Here is a 24,622-nt window from a genome sequence, read left to right as displayed (position 1 = left end):
AATTGTAGAAGCAGAGAATTGGCATATCTTGAGTAACTGTTGTGACACGTTTGAGGTGTTTTTAGAAGTATTTTAAATAATAAACGGGTCGGTCGGTGGCACACCTGGTTGAGTGCACATAGTACCATGCATAAGGACCCAGGTTCAAGTCCCTGGTCCCCCCCGTGCAGGGGGGATACTTCCCAAGCAGTGAAACAGGGCTGCAGGTGTGTCTCCTTCTCTATTGTCCCTCTGAATTTCTCTGTCCTATCAACTTAAACATAATAAAAATAGAGGCCGGACAGTGGCACACCTGGTTGAGCACACGTTACAATGCGCAAGGACCCAGGTTCGAGCCCCTGGTCCCCACCTGCAGGGGGCAAGCTTTGCAAGTAGTGAAGCAGGGCTGCAGGTGTCTCTTTGCCTCTCTCTATCACTCTCTTCGCTATTTCTGGCTGTCTCTATCCAATAAATCAAGATAATAAAAATTTAAAAGTAATAAAATAATAAACAGTTGTCCCGAGAGACAGCGATCCTCACAGCTACACTGACTTGCAAAGCAGCAGCAATAGGGGTCTAAAGGCTGCTAATATGTATAAAAATGAATGTAAGAGATACATTGTAATTGTGGCACCGGATTATATCATTGGTGTAACTGGGGTGAGAGCACAGAAACACCGAGAGCTGTGAGGCCAAAGCAATGTCGTGGGTGCAGCGGGCCGAAGTGTGGCCGGGAGTGGGTCTCACGGGGAGCACACAGCGCTGCCCCCCAGTGGGGCTTCTCCCGGGGAGTAAGGGGCAGGAGCAGAGGCCTGGGAGTCCAGGGAGGCGGTGCCGAGGAACCGCTCCTTTGGGACTGGGTGCAGTGAGGGGCGGGGCGGGGCAGGGCGGGGCAGGGCGGGGCAGGGCAACACCAGCCAGCCCAGCGCGCTGACTGCCTGGATAGTCCCAGTCCAGTGGCTCTTGCACCCATAGCAAACCCAAACCTCTCAGTCTCCCAGCCCCGCCAAACCTGCGCTTGCGCGCGCGCTCCCCGTTAAAACCCCGCCTCCTCCCGCGGGCCTCGCCCCCCAGCATCCCTTGGCTCCCATAGGCTGGGTCCGAGGCCGCGCTCGGCAGTATGACCAATGGGAGCGTGGCGCGCCCCTCGGCACGTGTGGCCCCGCCCCGCCCGCCGCCAGCCAGCAGGCCGAGCCTCTGGGGGCGAGCCCCAGGGGCGGGGCCTCGGGGGGCGGGTCTAGGGGCGGTGCGGCGCGCTGATTGGCCGGCATCGCCTCCGAGGCCGTTAACGGCGGCGCGGCGGGGCCGCGGCTCCAAAACAAAGGGCTGGCGGCCCGCGGGGCGGCGGCGGGAGGATGCCTCGTGCCCTGCCCGGGCGCCAACGGCCGCAGCGCGGCCCGGGCCCCACCGGGGCCCCCTGAGAGCCGAGCCCGCGCCGACCGAGGCCCGGGCCGGATGGGCGCTGCGGGCGGGGGCGCGCACCGCCGAGCGGCAGTGAGTAGCGGCGGCCTGGGCGCTGCGGGCGGGGCGGGGGCACCTGTTGGGCCCCGGGGCGGGGGGTGCAGCTTTGTTCCCGCCTCGACCCCCCGTCCCAGCTGCCGGACGTTTCCAGAAAGTCGAAGCCCGATGATAGAAAGGCTCTTCCTTCTTGGGAGCAAAAGGAAGGAAGGAAGGAGAGAAAGAGAGAGGGAGAGAGAGCAAGCAAGCAAGCAGGGAAACAGCTTCGTGGTTGTGCAGAGAGACCCTCCTGCCCGAGGCTCCGGGTCGCAGGTTCCCCCGGCGCCGCCGTCAGCCGCAGGAATGTTCCCAGGTCGCCCCCGTCGGGGCTCCGACAAGAATAAGTCGCCCCCGCTTTGCTTCCCCACTTGTGGCTCCGCCGAGCTGCCGCCCCCGGGCCTGCCTGCGCCCGGCCTGGGATCTCGTTTCAGGCTGGTTTCTGGGTCCCCCACTCCAAGCCTTTTCTGTTTCCATCATTTGTCACTCCTCCCTCTCCCTTCCTTTTAATTTGTCTTTTTTTTTTTTTTTTTTTTATGGGAGAGAGACAGAGACCCTCAGCCCTGTGAAGCTTTCCCCCTGCAGGCGGGGACCAGAGGCTTGAACCTGGGGCCTTGCGCCCTGTAACTGCGCGCTTAACCAGGTGCGCCACCTCCGGGCCCCTCATCCTTCTCTTTCTATCCCCAAACACTTGCTGATTTTGTTATTCATCCCAAGCACCCGTCGGGGCCTCCAGACGAGGCTTACCTGCTCTGGGTCATCCCTTCATTCTGTTCACCTGTGTTCCCGGGTCTCGGCTCCATTCCAGCAGATGGGACACAGACTTGTTGGGTCCCTGCCCTGTCCTAGTGCTGGGGGTGATCCTGGATCTTAGTGCCGAGGAGCCTTTACAGTCACTCTGTGGCACCAGTGGGTACTGCCAGTACCAGGAGTCCCAGGGTCCGGCTGCTCCCTGCCTGGCATCCCTCAGGCCCAGTGTGTCTTCTCCTTGTGGGAAGTGCTGAAAATTAGTACAAGGCAAGAGCATGTCCTGCACAGCCATATAGCACAGGGGTGGGGCAGTGGCACATCGGGTTCAGGATACAAGTTACAATATGCAAGGACCCGCTTCAAGCCCCTGACCCCCACCTGCAGGGGGAAAGCAGTTCTGCAGATGTCTTTCTGTTTTTATCTTCTTCCTTCTTGATTTCTCCCTCTATATCCAATAAATAATAACATCTTTTAAAGAGTCATTTTTTAAAAAATCTTGCCACCTGGGGGGGTGGGGGTAATGGACACATAAGGTGTTGGACTCTTAAGTTTGATTAACTCCTAAATTTGATTCCTGGCATTCATTGCATGTGCCAGAGTGATGCTCTGGTGCTCTCTTTCTCATAAATAAATATTTAAAAGAGATGGATGGGTAGTGGCGTGCCTGATCAGAGTGCACGTTACCATACCTGAGGATGAGGGTTCAAGTCCCCTTGCTGAGAGGAAGCTTCACAAGCAGTGGAGTTCTGTTCCAAGTGTCTCTCTCTCTCTCTCCCTCACACCCCCCCATGGCTCTATTATAATAAAATTTGAAACTGTTCTTTAAAAAGAAAGTAACATAAACAGGGTAATAATACCTCCATCAATTACCAACAGACTTTTTTTTCCATTCCTGAGGCACCAGATTTTTTAAAAAAATTTATTATTTATTTTTCCTTTTGTTGCCCTTGTTGTTTCATTGTTGTTGTAATTATTGTTGTTGATGATGTCATCGTTGCTAGATAGGACAGAGAGATGGAAAGGAGGGGAAGACAGAGGGGAAGAGGAAGACAGACACCTGCAGACCTGCTTCACCGCCTGTGAAGCAACTTCCCTGTAGGTGAGGAGTCGGGGCTCTAACTGGGATCCTTACGCCGGTCCTTGCGCTTCATGCCATATGTGTTTAACTCACTCTGCTACCACCCGACCCCCGATTCTTTAAATTTTAAAACAATGTTTTATTAAGAGGGAGGGAGGAGAAAGATAGGAAAGCATTCTCTCTCTCCCTCTCTCTCTCTCTCTCTCTCTCTCTCTCTCTCATAGAACTCATGTATGGAGCCAGGGCTCAAATCCAGGGCTTCGTGCATAGTCAGGTACATTCTACTAGGTGAGCTCTTTCCCAGCCCCAAATGTTTTATCATTGTTTCTTTCTCTTAATATTTTATTATTTGTCAGTGACAGATACACACAGATATCAGAGCACTGATATCACTGATATGATGGTGCTGAGGAAAGAATCTGGGGCCTCAGAGCCTCAAGCATGAAAGTCTTTTTTTATGACTATTATGCTATGTCTTCCACTCTAAACATTTTAAAATGGGACCGGGCTGTGGCACATTGGGTTAAGTGCACATATTACCAAGAGCAAGGACCAGGGTTTGTGCCCCTAATCCCCACCTACAGGGAGTCTGCTTCATGAGCAGACTTTTTTTTATTTTCCTTTCTCTCCCTCTCTCTCTGTCTTCTCTTGATTTTTCTCTGTCCTATCTAATCAAAATTAGAAAAAGTGGACACCAGGTGTTGGAAGACCTGGTGAAGTGCACGCATTATAGTGCACAAGGATCCATGTTTTTTTTTTATTTATTTATTATTGGATAGAGACAGAGAGAAATTAAGAGGAGAGGGGGAGATTGAGAGAGGGAGAGACAGAGAGAAACTTGCAGCCCTGCTTCACCACTTGTGAAGCTTTCCTCCTGCAGGTGGGGACCAGGGACTTGAATCCGAGTCCTTACACACTGTAATGTGTGTGCTCACCCAGTTGCGCCACCACCTGGCTCCGAAGGATCCAGGTTTAAGCCTCTGGTCCCTGGGGGAGAACTTCATGAGTCGTGAAGCAGGGCTGCAGATGTCTCTCTGTTTCTTTCCCTCCTAATCTTCCTCTCCTCTCTCAATTTCTCTGTCTCTATCCAATAGTAGGTAAATTAAAAAAAAATTTTAAAGGGTCACCAGGAGCAGTAGATCTGTAGTGCCAGCACCAAGCCCCAGCAATAACTCTGGTGGCAATAAAAATAAATAAATCATTTTAAAACAGTAGTAAGATCAGATCAGTGAAATCTTAAGGAATGGGAATGTAAAGGGAGATTGGAGAAAGCTCTGAACTCCAAGAGTGGAGGATTGAGGGTTCTGAGAAAGCATTGCTTTGACTTTGGGATAGGAGTTGTCACCCCACCACCACTGTCCAGTGAGAGAAATCAGAACACTGTTGAAAACTTGCCCTCATGGTCCAGGAGGTGGCATAGTAGATAAAGCACTGGACTCTCAAGCGTGAGGTCCTAAGATCAATCCCTGGCAGCACATGTAGCAGAGTGATGTCTGGTTCTTTTTCTTTCTCCTATCTTTCTCATGAATAAATAAAATCTTTTTTAAAAAGTGCCCTCTGATAGTAGAATGGAGATCCTGGAGACACCACTATCACCTCCACCCTGGGAAGAGCCCCCTACTCTAGCACCTTGCACCCCAGCCCCAGGACCAGAATTCTCAGCAGCGGGGGTGGGTGGGGGTGGGGGGATGTGTGAAAATACTGAGAGGAGCATGTCCCTTTCTGCTTTATAACAAGGATAGGCTCTTGTGTTATTCTCTGGAACACCTTGTGAATCACACCTTAGACCTGTTTTACAGACAAGGTGACACTGTTTGTTTCTTTGGCTCAGTTTGAGTTAGTTCCCAGCTTCAGCTCTGTGTTCCCTTAACTGACACTTTGGCCCCCACCCCTCTTGGTACCTTCCCAGTGACCATACTCCCTGAGTGTTGACCACCACACGCACCCTTTCTGATTCTCTGTTGTGTCCTACTGCTTCTCAACCCTTGCCCAACACAGGGCCCTTGAGTCTTGTTTGTTTTTATTGCTTCCAGGGTTATTGCTGAGGCTTAGTCTGCACAATGAATCCACTGCTCTCAGTGCCCCCCCCCTTTTTCTAATAGAGACAGAAAATGAGAGGGGGAGAGGAGAGAAACATCTGCAGCCCTGCTTCACTCTTCCCCTTGCAGATGGGAATATGGGCTTGAACCTGGTCCTCATGCATGGTAACGTGTATTCTATAACCCATTATTAGTTTTGTATTTCCTCATTTCGTAATGATAGAGAACCAGAGCATCACTCTAGCACATGTGGTGCAGGGGATTGAGGTTGGCTTCATGCTTCTAGACTCAGTAGTCTTTTTTTTTTTTCCCTTTTGTTGTCCTTTTTTTAAAATTGTTGTAGTTATTGTTGTTATTGATGTCATAGTTGTTGGATAGGACAGAGAACTAGAGAGAGGAGGGAGCGAGAAAGATAGATACCTGCAGACCTGCTTCACCGCCTGTGAAGCAACTCCCCTGCAGGTGAGGAGCCAGGGACTCGAACCAGGGTCCTAACGCTAGTCTTTGTGCTTTGCGCCACATGCGCTTAACCCAATGCACTACTGTCCGACTCCCTTTTTTTTTTTCTCTTTCTTACCAGAGCACTGCTCAGCTCTGGTTGATGGTAGTGTAGGGAATTGAATCTGGGACTTTGGAACCTCCAGTATGAAAGTCTCCTTGCATAACCATTATGCTATCTAACACTACCCTAGTCTCAGCATTCTAACCACTGTGCCACTTCTCTGAGTTGCTTGACTATGTTTTATTGGGTTGTTGGAAAAGTCATGATGTATTTTTCTGTTTTTCTATGCAAAAATGCTTCATGATTTTTCTGACAACCCAATATTTAGCATAGAATTAATGAAACTGATAGTTTAAGATTCCCAAATTCTTTCCTCCTGCTTCAATCCAGTCTATAAGGCCTAGCTCCCCCCTCCCCCTTCTGACTGGCAAGAAAGGCAGAGTTGAATATGTACCCTGTGGTTTTTTTCCCTTCTTGTTGGCAGTGAGCCTCTGCAAGGATGAGTCCCATGGCTGCTAGTGGGAGAAATAAGCAGAGAACCTATCGTGCAGGTTCTTGAGGAAGACAGCCCTGAGCAATCACATTACTCAATAGTTTCGTGGGAGGCAGCTGAGAGCCGGGGTGGGAGTGAGAGGTTCCTGGGCCCCTGGGTGGTGGAGGCACACAGCCTCTCCGCTTCCTTGGAGAGACAGGGCTAGGTGGGAGCTTACCAGGGCTTTGGGTCAGGGGAGGGTCCTGCCCAGAGAGCAGCTATGCAGGAAAGCTCCTTATACCTACCAGGGCACAGTGCTTCAGCAAGGCTGCAGCCCCTGCACCATGGAGAAGAGGATTTTGTCCTGCAACCCAGGTCACAGTCAGTGTGCATGTGTGAGGGAGGCCAGGATTGCCCGAGACAGTGTCCCTGTGCCATTATTCTCTGGACCTTGCCGCACCTGTGTGTGCTCACACCGGGTGTGTCTGAATCATCCCACCACTTGACATTAAAGCTGTTGGAAGGCCCCTTCCCTGCCTTTCTTGCTCCTGGTGGAAATATTTCGGACCCGCATCTACTGGTACATTTAGCCAGTTTCTCTTCCTAGGCTGGATGTGGATTCTAGGTAGTTGCTACTGCAGGTGATATTGTAACAAATCTTTATCTAGTTATTTTGTATTCCTGGTCCAGGATGTGAGTTGATAACATGCCTCATTGCCGCCTACCCTGGCCTCTAGTAGTGTCTGTATTTTTAAAAAGTTTATAAAAAGTTTATGTACTTCATGAGAGCAGGAGAGAGGCTGGATGACCATTTGATTCCATCATTCCAGTGCTGGGGCCTTGGATCTGGGGCCTTACATGTGCTGGTCCTATGCTCTGCTTGCTGAGCTCCCTCACAAGCTATTCTGTTCATTCTGCAAGTCAACAACTTTTCATCTTCGCCTGCCAGCATGCCTTTAATTATTTTCCATCGGAACACTGCTCAAGTTGTGAAATTTCTGCATGACTGTGACAGTGTCTCACGACTCTCCAGCATGCCTCTAATTTGCACCTGTGAGTGCAAATCACACATCTTTTCATGTGTCTACAGGCATAATGGTTCTGAATGTGAACTTTGTCTTTGAGCCAGTTCCATAGCTTATTAGCTGTGAAACCTTGGTAAGCTGGTTAATGTCTTTGGGCATCAGGACTCAGTTTCCCTGTCTGCACAAAGGGGCTAATTACACCCTCCTCCTCCTTTATTTTATTGCCACCAGGGTTATCTCTGGATCTCAGTGCCTACACAGCAAATTCATTGCTACTGGCAACCACTTATTTTTCTTTTTTTATTTAATAGATAGAAATTGAGAGAGGGGGAGTCGGGCGGTAGTGCAGCAGGTTAAGCGCACGTGGTGCAAAGCACAAGGACCGGCACAAGGATCCCGGGTTGAGCCCCTGGCTCCCCACCTGCAGGGGAGTCGCTTCACAGGCGGTGAAGCAGGTCTGCAGGTGTTTATCTTTCTCTCCCCCTCTCTGTCTTCCCCTCCTCTCTCCATTTCTTTCTGTCCTATCCAACGACGACATCTGCAACAACAACAATAACTACAACAATAAAAAAACAAGGGCAACAAATGGGAATAAATAAATATTTTAAAAAAGAGAGAGAAAAAAATAAATATGGTGAGCCCCCACACCTATGGACATCTACTCTTTGACAAAGGGGCCCAGACTATTAAATGGGGAAAGCAGAGTCTCTTCAACAAATGGTGTTGGAAACAATGGGTTGAAACATGCAGAAGAATGAAACCGAACCACTGTATTTCACCAAATACAAAAGTAAATTCCAAGTGGATCAAGGACTTGGATGTTAGAACACAAACTATCAGATACTTAGAGGAAAATACTGGCAGAACTCTTTTCCACATAAATTTCAAAGACATCTTCAACGAAACGAATCCAATTACAAAGACGACTAAGGCAAGTATAAACCTATGGGACTACATCAAATTAAAAAGCTTCTTCACAGCAAAAGAAACCACTACCCAAACCAAGAGACCCCTCACAGAATGGGAGAAGATCTTTACATGTCATACATCAGATAAGAGTTTAATAACCAACATATATAAAGAGCTTGCCAGACTCAACAACAAGATAAATAACAAGAGCACCTTCAGAGCTCTGTGATTTTTAAAAAATATTTATTTATGTATTCCCTTCTGTTGCCCTTGTTGTTTTATTGTTGTAGTTATTATTGATGTTGTCATTGTTGGATAGGACAGCGAGAAATGGAGAGAGAAGGGGAAGACGGGGGGAGAGAAAGATAGACACCTGCAGACCTGCTTCACCGTCTATGAAGCAACTCCCCTGCGGGGGGGGGGGGGGGCTTACGCTTACAGCTGCACTACCGCCGACTCCCCCTCCCTCCTTTCAATGCCTGACAGAGAAATAGAAGGAACGAAAGGAGAGACACCACACACCATAGAAGTATCCATCGTCTGTGAAGCTTCCCTGTGTACGGTGCTCTTGTGCTTCTGGCTTGAACCCAGGTTCTAACTCATGGTAAAGTGTGTGCTCTACTGAGGTGCTCTTGTGCTTCTGGCTTGAACCCAGGTTCTAACTCATGGTAAAGTGTGTGCTCTACTGAGGTGCTCTTGTGCTTCTGGCTTGAACCCAGGTTCTAACTCATGGTAAAGTGTGTGCTGAGTGAGCTATCTTCTAGGCCCACGGTACTTGTTCACCATTGACTACCCGAACCTAATCCCCTTGACTTGTCAACCACTAATGAGTTTTTATCACAGCACTGTTCAGCTCTGTCTTATAGAGGTGCCAGGTATTGAACCTTGAACCTTGGAACCTCAGGCTTGGAAGATTTTTGTCTAACCATTATGCGTAAAAGCTTTGCAAATTGTTTATTTCTTCAGATCTTTCTCATGTGAAGGTTCCCAAGTACATAAAAAACTGTATGCTTTTCTCCTGCCAATCTTAGTCAGTTTAACTTTTAGACCCAGTCAGGAACTTTTAAGAAGGCTAGGGCGATAGCGCAGCGGGTTAAGCAAAAGCACAAGGACCAGCATAAGGATCCCGGTTGGAGCCCCTGGCTCCCCACCTGCAGGGGAGTCGCTTCACAGGTGGTGAAGCAGGTCTGCAGGTGTCTGTCTTTCTCTCCCCCCTCTGTCTTCCCCTCCTCTCTCCATTTCTGTCTGTCCTATCCAACGATAGCAACAGCAACAACAACAATGATAATAACAACCACAACAATGATGGAACAACACTGGCAACAAAAAGGGGGGGAAATGGTCTCCAGGAGCAATGGATTTGTGGTGCAGGCATGGGAGCCCCGGCAATAACCCTGGGGGCTAAATAAATAAATAAATAAATATAAAAAAAGGAAGGCTAAGGGCCCGCAAAATAGCTCATTTGGATAGTGTGCCGCTTTGCTATATGTATACCATCTGAGTGCAAGCCTGGCCCCCACTGCATTGGAGCAAGCTTTGGTGCTGTGGTCCCTCTCTCTCCCTTCACTCTCTTTTCCCCACCCTTCTCCCCTCCCTCTCTGTATCTTTAAAAAAAAAGGGTTGAGGAAAAATTTTTTCACCCCTATAGATACTTCTAGGATAACTTTTAACACTATTTCTCTTTCCCTGATACATGCACATAAATACACATCTACCTTATTTCTGGATTTATATTTGAATTACTTTTAATTAAAAATTACTTTTGGGCCACCTGGGAGGTGGCCAATGGATAATATGTTGGGCTCTTTCAAGCATGCAGCCCCCAAGTTCAGTCTCTGGCATTGTATATGCCAGAGTGACACTATGGTTCTCTTTCTCCTCCTCTCTAAGTCTTTAAAAAAATTTTTTTAAGTGGTCCAGGAGGTGGCACACTAGATAAAGCACTGGACTCCCAAGCAGTAGATCCTGAGTTCCATCCCCTCTGTCCTTTTACATTTCAAACAGTGAGAGCTGGGGAGAGAGAGAATGAGGAAGAGATACAGCAGAGTACCACTCTTCCATTTCTCTCTGTCTTTCTAGGGGAAAGAAAGAGGGAAGAAAAGTCACTAGATGTGGTGGTGGTGGTGGTGGTGTTCTTGCAAGCACTGAACCCCAGTAACAACATGGTAATGAGTGAGGGGAGAACTGGAGCATCACAGTGGCACATAGGATGCTGGGGATTGAGCTCAGTGCCCCTGAAGTGCAAGTTCAACTCTGGGGCCACCCAGTTTTTTACTCTATATATTTTAATATATTTATTTTAATGAGAAAAATATAAGGAAAGAGAACAGAGCACTGCTTCACTCTGGCTTGCGATGGTGCTCAGGATCTGTCTAGATATTTTAGAGGAGAGACCCCAAAGCACACCTCTCATCATGGCACATGCACATGTTCTCTCTCTTTCTCTGTCTCTCCCTCCCTCCCTGCCGTGTGGTGCTGGAAATCAAACCCAGCATCTCAGACATGGTAAGGTCCCAATCCTCATTTTCCCTTCTTTTTGCCTGCCAAGGTTTTTGCTACAGTGTAATCCCACCACTCCTAGAGGACTCTTTTTTGTTTGTTTTTTAGATAAAGCTTGAGAGACAGAGATAAAGAGACATCAGAGCACCCCACTCATGAAGTTCCCTGTGCAGGTGCTTGAACCAGGGGCCTTGTGCATGGGAAGTGCACTGTCAGGTGGGCTACCTCCCAACTCCTCCCCACATTTCCTTTTTGGATAGCTATTATTTATTCTCTCCTACTTTTTTCTTTTTTTAGATGTATTTACTAGTTAGGACCAGAGCACCATTTTAGTGTATTTGATGCAAGAGATTGAGCTCAGGACCTCAGACTTGAGGGTTTCCACTTTGCCCTTCCCTAGGCTAGGTTTTTCCTTTTTTCCTTAATTTTATTTTAACAAGAAAGAAAGAAGGACACACAACAGAGCACTGCTCAGCTCTGGCTTAAGGCGGTACTGGGGACTGAACCTGGGACTTCATTGCTGCAGGCATGAAAGTCTTTTGCACAGCCATTATGCTGTCTCTCTAGCCCTTTTTTCTTTTTAAATTTTATTTTATTGTATATGAAAGAATTTCACAAGAGCACTACTTGAGTGAACTTCAGACTCCTTCCCACTCTTACCAGCGCACTGGCGGGCCTTGTTTTGTTTTGGCCCCCACAATCTGTTATTTATTTTATGTGACTGGAACCTGATGCTTGCATGACTCTGCCATGCCTGGAGGTATGTATTGTGATAGAGGTTGAAGGACAGAGAGAGATGGAGAGGTAGACAAGAGAGACACATGCAGCACTGCTCTCCTACTTGTGAAGCTTCCTCCTGAAGGTGGGGGCCAGGAAATTGGACCCAGGTCCACACATATGGTGATACGTGTGCTCTTATTATTTATTTATTTGTTTATTTTTTGCCTCCACAGTTATCACTGGGGCTTGGTGCCTGCACTGAAACCCACTGCTCCTAGAGGCCATTTCCCCCACTTTGTTGCCCTTATTGTTATTGTTGCCATTGCTGCTGCTGTTGGATAGGACAGAGAGAAATGAGAGAGAGGAGGGGAAGATAGAGAGGGGGAGAGAAAGATGGACACCTGCAGACCTGCTTCACCGCCTGTGAAGAGACCTCCCTGCAGGTGGGGAGCTGGGGGCTCAAACTGGGATCCTTGAGTCGGTCCTCGTGCTTCACGCCATTTGCGCTTACCCCACTGGACTACCACCCAGCCCCCTACTCTTTAGTTTTCATGAGCTATAGACTGCTAGACAGACCAAAGTACCGCTCGGCCAGAGCATACAGAGTACTAGGGTCTTAGCCAAGTGAGCCCTCTGCTCTACAGATTAGTTATCTCTGCAGCTGTACTGTCAGTTCTATTAGTCACCACTCACTCATAATAAAATAATAAAATCAATTGTAAAAGGAAAAAAGTGGGGGGTGGGGTGGGGTGGGCGGTAGCGCAGTGGCGCAAAGTGCAAGGTGCAAAGTGCAAGGACCACCTTAAGGATCCTGGTTCGAGCCCCTGGCTCCCCACCTTCAGTGGGGTCGCTTCACAAGAGGTGAAGCAGGTTTGCAGGTGTCTGTCTTTCTCTCCCCCTCTGTCTTACCCTCCTCTCTCCATTTCTCTCTGTCCTATGCAACAACAATAAACAACAAGAGCAACAAAAGGGGAAAAATAGCCTCTAGGAGCAGTGGATTTGTAGTGCAGGCACTGAGCCCCAGCAATAACTCTGGAGGCAAAAAAAAAAAAAAAGAAGAGAAAAGAAGGGCTAGAGAAACAGCATACTGGCTGTGCAAAAGACTTCCATGCCTGCAGCTCTGAGGCCTCAGGTTCTGTTGAGTGTTGTTCATGTAGGTCAAGCTCAGAGCCTCAGGGCTGGTGAGGTGTTTGTTTGGACCCACTGACTCATCTCCCTGTTCTTATATTTGGGTTTAAATCTTATTTTTTCTATTGTGTTTACCTCTTCTTTCTTACATCCTTTATACTGTCAGTTTGTCATTCCTTTATAGGTTTAGACGTTACATACACTTTTGTTCTGATATGTCATAGGAAATTACAGTGGGGGCAAGGCAGGAGGTGGCACACCTGGTTAAGCTCACATACCATCATGCATAAGGACTGGATTCAAGTCCTTGTTCCCCACCTGCAGGGGGAACACTTACTGAGTAGTTAAGCAGGTCTGCAGGCGTTTCTATCTCTCTTCCCCTCCCCTCTCGATTTCCCTTTGTCCTGTCAAATAAGATGAAAGAAAGAAAGGGAGGGAGAAAGGGAAACAGAAAAAATGGTGAATTCAAAGTGCTGGCAGTAGGGTAGGGGAGATAGCATAATGGTTATGTAAGGAGACTCATGCCTGAGGCTTCAAAGTCCCAGGTTCAGCCCCCCCCATACCACCATAAGCCAGAGCTGAGCAGTAAGTACTCTGATAAAAAGAAAAAAAAAAAAAAAGACTTTTTGCAAGGACCCAGGCTCAAGTCCCCAGTCCCCACCTGCAGGGGGAAAGCTTCAGGAATGGTAAAACAGGGCTGCGGATAGCTCTTTGTCTCTCTCCCTTTCTTCCTCCCTCTGTCTCTATTCAATAATAAACAAATTAAAAAATATTTTTAAAAGTGCAAACAATGAGCCCTAGTGATAATCCTGGTGGCAGAAAAAAAAAAGAAAAAAAATCACATTTATCCTAAATTTACCATTTAATAAAGTTAATGTTCATTTTGATATTGGAACTCTAGAAATTTTTCAGTCTTTATTCTGAATTACTGTATTATAGTGAGTACTTGTTCAAGTACTACAGTTGATCTTTTTAAAACTTTAAGACATCATTCTGTTTACCCCTTTTTATCAGCTTTGTTTACATTACATTTTTATTTTTTAATTTTTTTTAATTTTTTTAAATATTTATTGTATTTATTCCCTTTTGTTGCCCTTGTTGTTTTATTGTTGTAGTTATTATTGTTGTTGTCGTTGTTGGATAGGACAGAGAGAAATGGAGAGAGGAGGGGAAGACAGAGAGGAGGAGAGAAAGATAGACACCTGCAGACCTGCTTCACCGCCTGTGAAGCAACTCCCCTGCAGGTGGGGAGCCGGGGTTCGAACTGGGATCCTTATGTCGGTCCTTGTGCTTTGCGCCACCTGCGCTTAACCCGCTGCACTACAGCCCGACTCCCTTTACATTACATTTTATCGTGTGTTGATTTTGCTCTGTTTGAAGCATATCCTTGAGCTTGCTCTGTGACATTTTGCTGAAATCAGACTTGATAGTTGTCTGAGAAACGTCATTTCCTAAATTCTTGAAAGATAATATTACAGACTGTGGAATTCTGGGATAGCAGTTAATATCTTTCAGATCCGAGTCAAGCCTGCTGCTGCCTGGGCTCCATTGTACTTGAGAAGTCGTTCTGTTGAGCAGAAATTCTCCCATCCCTTTTGAATATTTAAAACATCCCCCCTACCCTAGCATATGATATACAGTTTTCCCAGTACCATTTGTTGGAAAAGTATGTCCTTTCTCACATCAAGTGGTCTGGGTCCCCTTGTCAAAAATCACTCTACCATGTAGGAGGATTTCTTTTTTGACGGATACAGAATTAAAAAAAAAAATTTAAATTATCTGTATTTATTGGATATAGACAGTTAGAAATTGAGAGGGAAGGGAGGGGTTGAGAGGGTGAGAGACAGAGAGACACCTGCAGCACTGCTTCACCACTTGTTAAGCTTTTCCCCTGCAGGTGGGGACTGGGGGGCTTGAACCTAGGTCCTTGTGCATTGTAACACATGTGCTCAAACTGGTGCACCACCACCTGGCCCCCCAAATTTTTTTTTTTGCCTCCAGGGTTATTGCTGGAGCTCGGTGCCTGCACCATGAATCCACTGCTCCTGGAGACCTTCCCCCCCCTTTTGTTGCCCTTGTTATTGTAGCCTTATTGTGGTCATTATTGTTGTTGATGTCATTCGTTGTTGGGTAGGACAGAGAAACGGAGAGAGGAGGGGAAGACAGAGGGGGAGAGAAAGACAGACACCTGCAGACCTGCTTCACTGCCTGTGAAGTGACTCCCCTGCAGGTGGGGAGCCGGGGACTTGAACTGGTATCCTTACACAGGTCCTTGCGCTTTGTGCCACGTACGCTTAGCCCGCTCGCTACACTACCGCCCGACCCCCCCAGAATTTCTTAAAGATCAAAACTGGAGGTGGTGCAGTGGATGAAGCACTGGACTCTTTAAATTCGAGATCTGTAATTCAATCCCCAGCAGCATATGTAGCAGAGTGACATCTGGTTCTTTCTCTCTCTGTCAACCATTCTTCATGTAGTAAAATACTACATGTAATAAAATACAATCATTCTTCAATAAGTAAAATCTTAAAAAAAAAAAATTAACTGGGTTTATCACACATGTACCTAACTGTCATAGTGCTTTGAGTCATTAATTTTGTGAGTGGGAGCAAGATGCCTTCAGTGCTGGCCTCAGACAGCAGTCTTGCCAGCAGCTTGTGTCCTTCTTGCTTCCTGAAGTCACATGCGGTTCCAGAGTAGTCATGTATTTTGCTCAGATTACTTGTCTGTGAAAGTAATTTACCTGCCACTTCCAACTAGCTGTAGATGGTGACTGAGTATTAATACTGTATGCAAATAAGTATATGGAGAGTGGGCTTTTTTCAGTTAGATCCAGTCTTGCCCTCTGCCTCATTGCTCCTGCTGCATCCACCATGATCAATTTCCTTCTCTCCATAACTCATGATTTTGTCTCCATTTTTTGACAGGTTGTGACATTTTCCCCTCATTCCAGCTGTGTAGACAGTGACACATTTCACTCACTGGATCTGTGTGGACAGTGCCACACGCCCTCTGAACAACAACGGCTCTTGCTTGCATACTACAGTGCTTCCTTTGTCAGAGAGCCCAGCACAGCCATAATTCTTCCTGTGCCAGCCCTGAGCTGAGCGAGGTGAGCCTGGCAGAGATGGTGAAGATGACAAAATCCAAGACGTTCCAGGCTTATCTGCCAACCTGTCACAGGACGTATAGCTGTGTCCACTGCAGAGCCCACCTGGCCAATCACGATGAGCTCATCTCCAAGGCAAGTGGTTGTTGTCCAGACACTGAGCTCCCCTCACTCTGCTGACCGTCATCTTTCTGTGGCTTCCCAAGTCTTGTCCTAATGTGAGCTAGAGCCTCTGGGCAGCATTTATGACAGCTTTATTTGTGCTTAAGGGTGATAACATTGTCACCACTGGCCTTGAACTCTGCAACCCATCTGAGAGGAAGTTGTTCTGACTGCTGGTGTCAGTCATATGCCCTCATCGAAGAGAAGCGCTCTGAAGGCCCCGTGGAACAGAGGTGCTCCTGAATATGTGGGGAGAGCTTGGAGAAGTGAATTAGCAGATTCTCATAAATCAGAATGATTCAGAAGAAGCAAAGAGGCTCTCCAGGGGGCATGGATCTTTGAGAAAATGTACCGGAGGGAAGCTCGGGACCCTCTGGGTGAGGCGGGAGCAGCTTCCCAGCTGTAGGGGGACATCCCTGCTGCCTCATTGAGCCAAAGTTTTTATTATCACATAGATGTTTACAGTCAACCAGCGAAAAACATTTGACACAGTCCACACTGTGACTGAGTAAGTGCTTGCTCTGGAAAGTGTGCTCACGGGCCAGCCTTCACAGCTGCCTTCCAGGGCACATGGACCCCAAAGTGAATTCTCAACTCTCGCTCTCGAAGCAATTTTGTGTGTAGATTTCTCATCTCATTCAAGTAGAATACCCCCCCCTTTTTTTTTTTTTTGCTATCAGGGTTTCTTGCTTGCCACCACTCCAGGCAGGTTCTTTTTTATTTACTTATTTATTTTTCAATTTTAGAAACACAGAGAGAGAAAAGGAGAGAAACAGGGAGAGAGGGACAGAGACAAGGACAGAGACGCCATGATGAAGCCCCTTCACCTGTGCATGGTGCTTACAAGTGACACGGGGGCTTGAACCCTGGTCCTGGCACATAGTAAAGGGAGAGCTATTTCCCTGCTCTAAGTAGAGTATCTATCTACCTGGAATGTAATTCACTGGTAAGTAAACAGTCCTATTTCTGTACATCATTGAAATTAAAATGGCTAAAATTAAGGCTTTAGAGGGACCAAGTGGTGGAGCACCTGGCTGAATATACACATTATAGTGCTCAAGGACCCAGGTTCCAGCCCCCCCATCCCCACCTGCGGGAGGAAAGTTTCATGTGCTGTGAAACAGTGTTGCAGGTGTTTCCCTCTTTACCTCCCCCTTCCCTCTCTTTTTCTCTGTCTCTATCCAAAATAATAAAATAAGAAAGCTTTAGAAGTATCTACTCTCTCTCTTTTATTTTTTAAATATTTGATTTATTTATTAATGAGAAAGATAGGAGGAGAGAGAGAAAGAACCAGACATAATCTTGGTACGTGTGCTAATGGGAATTGAACTCAGAACCTCATGCTTGAGAGTCTAGTGCCTTAGCCAGTGCACCACCTCCCAGACCACTCTCTCTTTTAAATAGAGACAGAAGTGTGGCCCAGGAGGTGGTGCAGTGGATAAAGCATGAAACTCTCAAGCATGAGGACCTGAGTTCAATCCCTGGAAGCACATGTACCAGAGTGATGTCTGGTTCTTTCTCTCTCTCTCCTCGTATCCTCATGAATAAATAAATAAACATATATTTAAAAAATAGAGACAGAAGTTAGGAGTGAAGGGGGAGATGGACAGAAACACCTGCAGCCCTGCTTCACCTCTTATGGAGCTTTTGCCCCTGCAAGTGGGGACCAGGGGCTTGAACCCTGATTCTTGTGTACTGTAATGTGTGCGCTTACTCAGGTTCATCACCACTTGGCCCCTCTTCTTGGTTTCTCTTTCCCTTCAATGTTTCAAGTCAGAAATAGAGGCTCTAAGGGCACCTAGTTCCAGTGTTCTCCGACGCAGGCTTAGTGTGAACAGGTCTGGTAATTTAAGGATGGCAGAGCCATCAGATTAGGTCTGAGGCAGGACTTAGCTGAGCTGCTTCTGGACCTGTAGGGAGCTGAGGACCCTGGCCTAGGTGGAGGAGGCTGTAAGGGAGGGAGGGGCGGCCTCTGGTTGCCACCTCATGTTGAGGCCCATGAATAAAAACTGCTCCACTTTTGTTCCAAAATGTAATTCTCACTGTTAACTTTTCATCTTTCATCACAACATATCTTTTAAGACTCTTTTTTTATTCTTACAGTCCTTCCAGGGAAGTCAGGGACGAGCCTACCTCTTCAATTCTGTGTGAGTATCACTGCTGTGCAGATGCGCCATGGAAGGTCATAGTTGTTTCTGTACATGCATTGTTCAGAATTGGAGTATGTGAACAAGTTCACCAGTGGTCTGGACTTTTTTTTTCCCTCATATTCTGTGTGACGGCTTGTTTAGGTTGTTGAGACTTTACTACTCAGGGCTGACTTTTTCAGATAGAGACAGGAGTAGGAGCCAGGTGGTGGCACATACATTACAGTGAATAAGGACCTGGGCTCAAGCTCCTGGTCCCCACCTGCAGGAAGGAAGCTTCACAAGTGGTGAAGCAGGGTCTCTCTTCCTACCCCACATTCCCTTTCAATTTCTCTGTCTCTGTCCAATACTAAAGATATTTTTAAAAAGAAAGAGAAGGAAAGCTTTATCAAAGCCACCCTGGGTGGTGGTGGGGCTGCTGGGTCAGTGTGAGGAAAGGGGTGCACATGCCGTGTCCTGCCTCCTTCCTGCAGGGTGAATGTGGGCTGTGGCCCTGCAGAGGAGCGCGTCCTTCTTACTGGTCTCCACGCAGTCGCAGACATCTACTGTGAGAACTGCAAAACCACGCTCGGCTGGAAATACGTGAGTGACCTTCCTGCTCAACAGTTGAGAAGGGACAGCATTGATTTGTGAAGCAGAATTCCCCTGGAAGTACGATATGAATCAGGTCACAGAATACGTTTTCAAGATAGCTATTTTGTTTAAAAAAAAAAAATTCAGGGAGTCGGGCTGTAGCGCAGTGGGTTAAGCGCACAGTGGTGCAAAGCGCAAGGACCAGCGGAGGGATCCCGGTTCAAGCCCCCGGCTCCCCACCTGCAGGGGAGTTGCTTCACAAGCGGTAAAACAGGTCTGCAGGTGTCTTCCCCCCCCCTTTCTTCCCCATCTCTCTCCATTTCTCTCTGTCCTATCCAACAACAACATCAACAACAATAATAGCTACAACAATAAAAAACCTCTTTAAAAAATATTCAATTTTTTTTTTTTTAACTAGACCACTGTTCAGCTCTGGCTTATAGTGATACTGGGAATTGAACCTTGAGAACCTCAAGAGTTTCAGGCATGAAAATTTTTTTAGTGTAACCATTATAACCCCAGCACCTCAAGTATTACTTCCCTTGACTCAATTAAGATTTATTCATTTGTTTATTTGTATTGCCACCAGGGTTATCACTAGGGCTTGGTGCAAATCATGCATCCACCACTTCTGGTGGCCATTTGCTTTTCTTTCCTTTTATCTGATAGGACAGAAGTTGAGAGGAAGGTAAGATGGAGAGGGAGGGAGAGACACTGCAGCACTGCTCCACCACTTAGAAAACTTCCTCCCTTTAGGTGGGGACTGGGGACTTGAACCTGGGTCCTAATTTATGATAATATGTACTTTAGAGGGGGCACCACCCAGCCCCAAGATGTATGTATTTTATGAGACACTAGTGAGCAGAGCAGTGCTTGTTCATGACAGCACTGGACTTAAAGCCAGGCCTTGAGGCTTGCAAAGCAGGAGCTCCCTTTTTAGCCACCAACGCCCTAAAAATATGACATATTCACAGAGGTCCCGGTCTCTGGAACCAGTTAAAGGTGGATGTAGTCATATGGGCCAACATTATCCACAGGCTAGGGGTGACCACCCACAATGGATAACTTGTTCCATGGAAGCTCTCTGAGGGGAAAGAGCTTTCTCTCCTATCCAGAGGGTGCTCAGTAGAGGCTCAGGGTGGCCAGTGACATCCCACTACAGTGGTAGCCTCAGGAGACCTCCCTGTGGCCCCTGGCACTATGGATGCCCAAGGCTTGTTTGGGATTTAAAGACAGGAGCAGCTCTCCACCTATGGGCCTCTGTCCCAGCCCCTTGTCCAGACTTTGAGCTGAGCCTCTAGATCCCACCCTCCGCTAGCAGCCCCTCATCCACCAGCCCATGGTCTGTAGCCCCAGCAAGGCCTGGCCTCCCTTTGCTTTGTGACTTGTGGGAAACTTCAGTGCTCCTTTTCCCTTCTCTCCTCCCCCCAGTTCCGCCGGAGTCTACCTCCTACCTATTGAAAACTGCAAACCTGCACCTTTGCACCTGTTATGGGCATGCGTACATAGACTCTTGACATGTAGGGCCTATCTTGTATGGAGTCTCTTACAGCCATTCTGATTGATTTCCTTCAGCATGGAGATGGGCCCAGCAAGGCTGGCCTACACATTCTGCTTAAGTGTTAGGCCCAGGGAACATCTAAGTAGATGTGAAGCTACAGATTTGCTTGTGGGAGTCGGGTGGTGGCGCAGCAGGTTAAGTGCACGTGGCACAAAGCCCAGTGTAAGGATCCTGGTTCGAGCCCCCGGCTCCCCACCTGCAGGGGAGGCGCTTCACAGGCGGTGAAGCAGGTCTGCAGGTGTCTATCTTTCTCTCCCCGTTTCCCCCTCTTCTCTCCATTTCTCTCTGTCCTATCCACCACCACCATCAATAATCACAACAATGTTAAACAACAAGGGCAACAAAAGGGAGAATAAAAAAAACTTTAAAAGAAAAATTTGCTTTCTTTACCAATAAATAGTGTAATGAGATTGAACACTGAGGGCCAGTGAAGTAATTCAACCCAGGTTCGAGCCCAGCACCCACCACATTGAAGGAAGCTTCAGTGCTGTGGTTCATTCACTTTTCTCTGCTTCTGTCTCTATCTTGAATAAAAATAAGTCTCTTAAAAATTAATGAAACATTTTGTTCTAAAACCTTTTTTTTTTCCTTTTCCTTTCTTTTCAAGGAACATGCGTTTGAGAGCAGTCAGAAATATAAGGAAGGAAAATTTATTATTGAGCTTGCCCACATGATCAAAGACAATGGTTGGGAGTAAAGTGAGACTTTCCGTTCTCTTTTGAATACTATTTTGTGAAAGAGACTGCAAATGTCACAGAAACCTAGGAACATCTGGATGGCAGTTCATTCACACTTGGCCTCTCCCAACTGTTAACTTGGGTAAGGTGTCCTCCAGTCTGTGTATTCTTTGTGTACATGGTTGTTTCTGAAAACTTCAATGACCTTTTTCTAACTTTTCATGTTCTAGAGAAAGAATTAACCAATTGATGACTTGTCTGGTCAATGCCTTCCTTTACCCTGTGCTCTTCAGATAGCGTATGGCTGTACTTTCATATTGAATAGAGAACTAAGGCGGTAGGGCAGAACTTCTTCAGAGAGCAAGTCTCAGCCAAGAGTGTTGACAGTGAAGGTACTGTAACCTCTTTTTCCTAACTCACAAAACTACAGTTGGCTTGATCAATGTCCCTTGTAGATGAGCTGTACAGGCATTGTGCTCACTTAGGAATCTACAAAGTCAAGAAATCAACTTACCAAAAATGTGTTTTTCCCCCTAGTGTTATTTAAAAATAGTATGCCACTGACATCATTATATTGATTGATAAGCTATAAAAAGAGAAAAGTGTCTGCTGGAACATCTCATAGATTGGAGTCAGTAGCTTCCTTATCCAGAAAGTATGAACTTGGCCTTCACAGACTGAGGCTCCTGGGGCTGCAGGCAGCCTGAGCCAAGGGCAGGGCCACTATGGCTCTGCTCATGGGTCTGTTAGCCATGCACTCAACTCAGTGTTAACAGAATCCAGGAAAATTGGGTTTCCTTTTCTACTGATTAGCTTGAAAAGAAAATCTTTTGTATGTAGAAGAGGTCAGAACCACCAGGAAAAAGCCCACCTGTGGTGGGCTGGCTGACTTGGAAATGTTTTCAGAAAAGGTTCGTGTTGCAAGACAGGAGCTTAAGAGCTTTGTGTCAGAGGGTCTGCTATGCTGGACTACTCACTCCTGGCTTTGTCCTTGCGCTGACACAGGGCCTGTGCAGCATCCTCAATCCTGTATTTTATATTTTTCCCTTTTTCAAGAGCCGGGGTTTCCTGCATGTGCAATTTCATTGCCCCTGGGCTGCTTTTTGATTCACTTACAGTGACAGAAATTCCTGTGCTACAGCTCCTTGCACTGGCAGTGCCAGGGACTTGACCCCAGGCCACGCGTATGGCAAGGCATGCCTCCTACCAACACTCAGCTCTCTCTCCAGTTGCTTGCCATGTTTTTTGTTTGTTTGTTTGTAACTAGAACATTGCTTAGCTCTGACTTATGTTGCTGGAGATTGAACCTGGGACTTCTGGTGTTTCGGGCATGAGTCTTTTGCTTATTATGCTGTCTCCTCTGCCCCTGTGTATTTTTAAAGTTTCAGTCCACCCATGCCTCTACCTGGTCAGTGGGCACTAAACACAGGGTTGAACTAACTCAGAGAGTAGAGGACAAAAAAAACATTCTCAGTAAGTTTTAGTTTTCAGAGTTCTGTCCCAACTCCTGCTAAGGATCTGCAGTGGTCTCCAGTGGTCATTAACATGCGACTCAAGAGACCAGTGCTGATGGGTAGGGAGCGAGGAGACGTGCCCAAATATCTCTCAGCCTGAAGCCAGCTATGAAACTGCCTTCAAACAAGGTCAGTTTGGTGGCGCGAACTGGCTGGGACATGGAGAACATCCCGGTCTAATGGGGGTCCCTCCCAGGATCCCATGCCCCAACCTGGGCCAGGCTTAGCGCACACCTCTGGCTTTCCCTTTGGCACCATCTCCGCCCATGACCCAGTTGCTGCCTGCTCTTGACAGTGTGCTCAGTGTGACTGAGCACAGGGAGCCCTTGCTTGATACACATCTGAATACACATGTGAAAGGAAGGTCCGGTATGCAAGTCTTTGAACTTGCATCTACTCCAGCAGATGTAGGGTATCCCCACAGTCTGTTTCTAAGGTGTTCAGCTATGCAGCCTCCAGACCCCCTGAGCAGTCACTGAGAGGCAATACCCTCACACCATGAGGAGAAATCTGAAGGCCCTTCACTGGCAAACATTTCAAATGTTTGTCTTTAGGGAGAACTTGGAAAGGACTGGAAGACATCTTCCTTGGCTGAATATTAGAAGCTGAAAACTTGGCCTGTGACTTTTGCCCTCGTCTTGGTTCCTCCCCGAGCCTGGGTGGTATGCAGAGGTTCCCCATGGACTTAGGGTGTGTGGGCTGTGCCCAGACACCTCACAGAGCACCACAGGCAGCAGGCTCCAGTGCTTCACATAAACTGAAGGGTCTCTAAAATTCTTCCCATTTTTGTATATGCTGAAACTTCTATTTGAAGTTTTTTTTATGTTCCGGGCAAGTTAACTGCTCTTTCAATCTGAGCACTTTTTTTTTTTTTTTTTTTGTATTGTCTTTTGTAATAGCACTGAAAACTTTTTATTAAGTGGTCTTCTGACTTTTGTATTTTTTTTAATTGATACCAACAGACCTTTGATTTTTGTTGGTCTTCTCCAAAATCCAAGATCCTTTTGAAACCAAATGAACTGGCCATGAGCTGGCTTCAGCAAAGAATATTCAAGATTCAGCCAGATGTGCTGGTGAGGTGTTAAGTGTTCCACCCTCTAAAATTCATAAGTAACTATCATCCTATAGTATTTATTTATTTTAAATGTTTTTTTTGAGAAGGGCAGGTGATGCTAGGATTCACAATGCATTTAACCTCAACTGTGTAGTAGTGTCCTTTTGTGTAGTATTTAGAAACATGGTTTTGTTTTACTGCCATTTTATATATAATATGTAAAGTATTTTTATACCTTAATGCTTATTCTTGATGGCATCTGTCAGATATTAGGATCAGAAATGTGAATTTTTTCAAAAGTTCTTTAATTTACCTGATGAACCCCACCAGGTACTTAACAGTATCCAAGTAGTTTTAATACCTAGAAAAAAACCCTACAATTTAAACTCCCAAACCACCTACAAAAATGGAAAGCTTTCCTTGTGGAGGGCCCTGGGCAGGCCAGTCTTCCCGACGTGAGGCAGCTCATGGCACTGCAACCTCCCTCAGCAGGCGGTGTTGCTGAGAGTTGAGGCTGGACATAGTGGACAGCAGCACGGGGCTGACCTGAAGCTTCGTCTGGTGGCGCCAGCCTGGTAGCCACTCTCACGTCTCTCAGCTCTCTGTGTTCAGGCCTCAGGCCTTCCTGTCTGTGTGAGGTTTCAAAATAAAGCTTCTAATGTCATGTTTCCTCCAAGAAGCCATGACTTTATCTATCTGCCCACCAGCACACCCTCTGCCATGTGCCTTTCACAAGTGCATTTGACATCTAGCTGGAAGGGGTGGCAGTAGAGACAGCGTGAGGAGGCCTAGTGTAGAGGCCTAGGAGGTCACTCTCAATCCCAGATCTCATTCTCAGTCTGGTGGGAAGGGAGGGGCCCAAAGCAAGATGACGTAGTAGACCAATAAGCTGCAGTGCCTGTGGTGTTAGTTCCCTGGATAGAAGCAGAGAATCTCCAGGCTGGGATTTCAGCATCAGAGATGGAAGAGAGTCGAGGTGCAGTGTGGAATTGACAGCAGCTGAGGCCTGTTGGTGAATTTGAGGTTTAGAGCACAGGAAAAGGAGCCTAAAAGATTTCAGTGTTGATGAGCTCGAGGGAGTGACCCCAGGACGACAGACATTGGTGTATGGAGTGGCCAGTGACACTTCCCACGCCTCCCTGCAGAGGCACTTTGGGAGCCCAAGTAGTGGTGTCCAGGTCAGAATGGAGGCCAGACTGGCACAAGCTGCAAAATGAACAAAAGCAAGAA

At 47.1% G+C, this 24,622-nt stretch overlaps 2 protein-coding genes across 3 annotated transcripts in view; one reads left to right on the top strand and one right to left on the bottom strand.

Annotated features, from left to right (window-relative positions):
* The first annotated feature begins 1,265 nt into the window (after positions 1-1,265).
* Positions 1,266-24,056, top strand: YPEL1 (yippee like 1). 2 transcript variants are annotated; one of them, XR_009550717.1, is made up of 6 exons: positions 1,266-1,473; positions 15,523-15,839; positions 17,970-18,013; positions 18,487-18,595; positions 20,755-20,966; positions 21,055-24,056. XR_009550717.1 is itself a non-coding variant. In XM_060194598.1 (5 exons), the coding sequence occupies exons 2-5, from the start codon at positions 15,723-15,725 to the stop codon at positions 20,842-20,844; spliced, it is 360 nt and encodes a 119-aa protein (XP_060050581.1). In that variant the 5' UTR covers positions 1,266-1,473; positions 15,523-15,722; the 3' UTR covers positions 20,845-21,074. The 2 variants fall into 2 exon arrangements, 1 of the variants encoding a protein (XP_060050581.1); XM_060194598.1 differs by having other exon boundaries at positions 20,755-21,074.
* The window catches only part of PPIL2 (peptidylprolyl isomerase like 2), a 31,614-nt gene continuing 30,668 nt past the window's right edge, over positions 23,677-24,622 (bottom strand). The window contains exon 21 of the mRNA XM_060194589.1: positions 23,677-24,598. The gene's annotated coding sequence lies outside the window, so the exon portion shown is untranslated. The remainder of the gene's footprint in view (positions 24,599-24,622) is intronic.

This window comes from Erinaceus europaeus, chromosome 1 (genome assembly GCF_950295315.1).
Source record: "Erinaceus europaeus chromosome 1, mEriEur2.1, whole genome shotgun sequence".
In the NCBI taxonomy this organism is placed as follows: domain Eukaryota; kingdom Metazoa; phylum Chordata; class Mammalia; order Eulipotyphla; family Erinaceidae; genus Erinaceus; species Erinaceus europaeus.
The sequence above is the reverse complement of the archived record's forward strand: the minus strand, read 5'-3'. Positions and strand labels throughout refer to the sequence as shown.

What these genes read in the sequence shown, in the direction of transcription:
- YPEL1 (XM_060194598.1), top strand. Translation starts at nt 15,723, where the DNA reads ATGGTGAAGATGACAAAATCCAAGACGTTCCAGGCTTATCTGCCAACC. An exon ending in ACGATGAGCTCATCTCCAAG is followed by an intron (nt 15,840 to 17,969) that starts GCAAGTGGTTGT and finishes TTATTCTTACAG; the next exon opens with TCCTTCCAGGGAAGTCAGGG. An exon ending in CCACGCTCGGCTGGAAATAC is followed by an intron (nt 18,596 to 20,754) that starts GTGAGTGACCTT and finishes TTTCTTTTCAAG; the next exon opens with GAACATGCGTTTGAGAGCAG.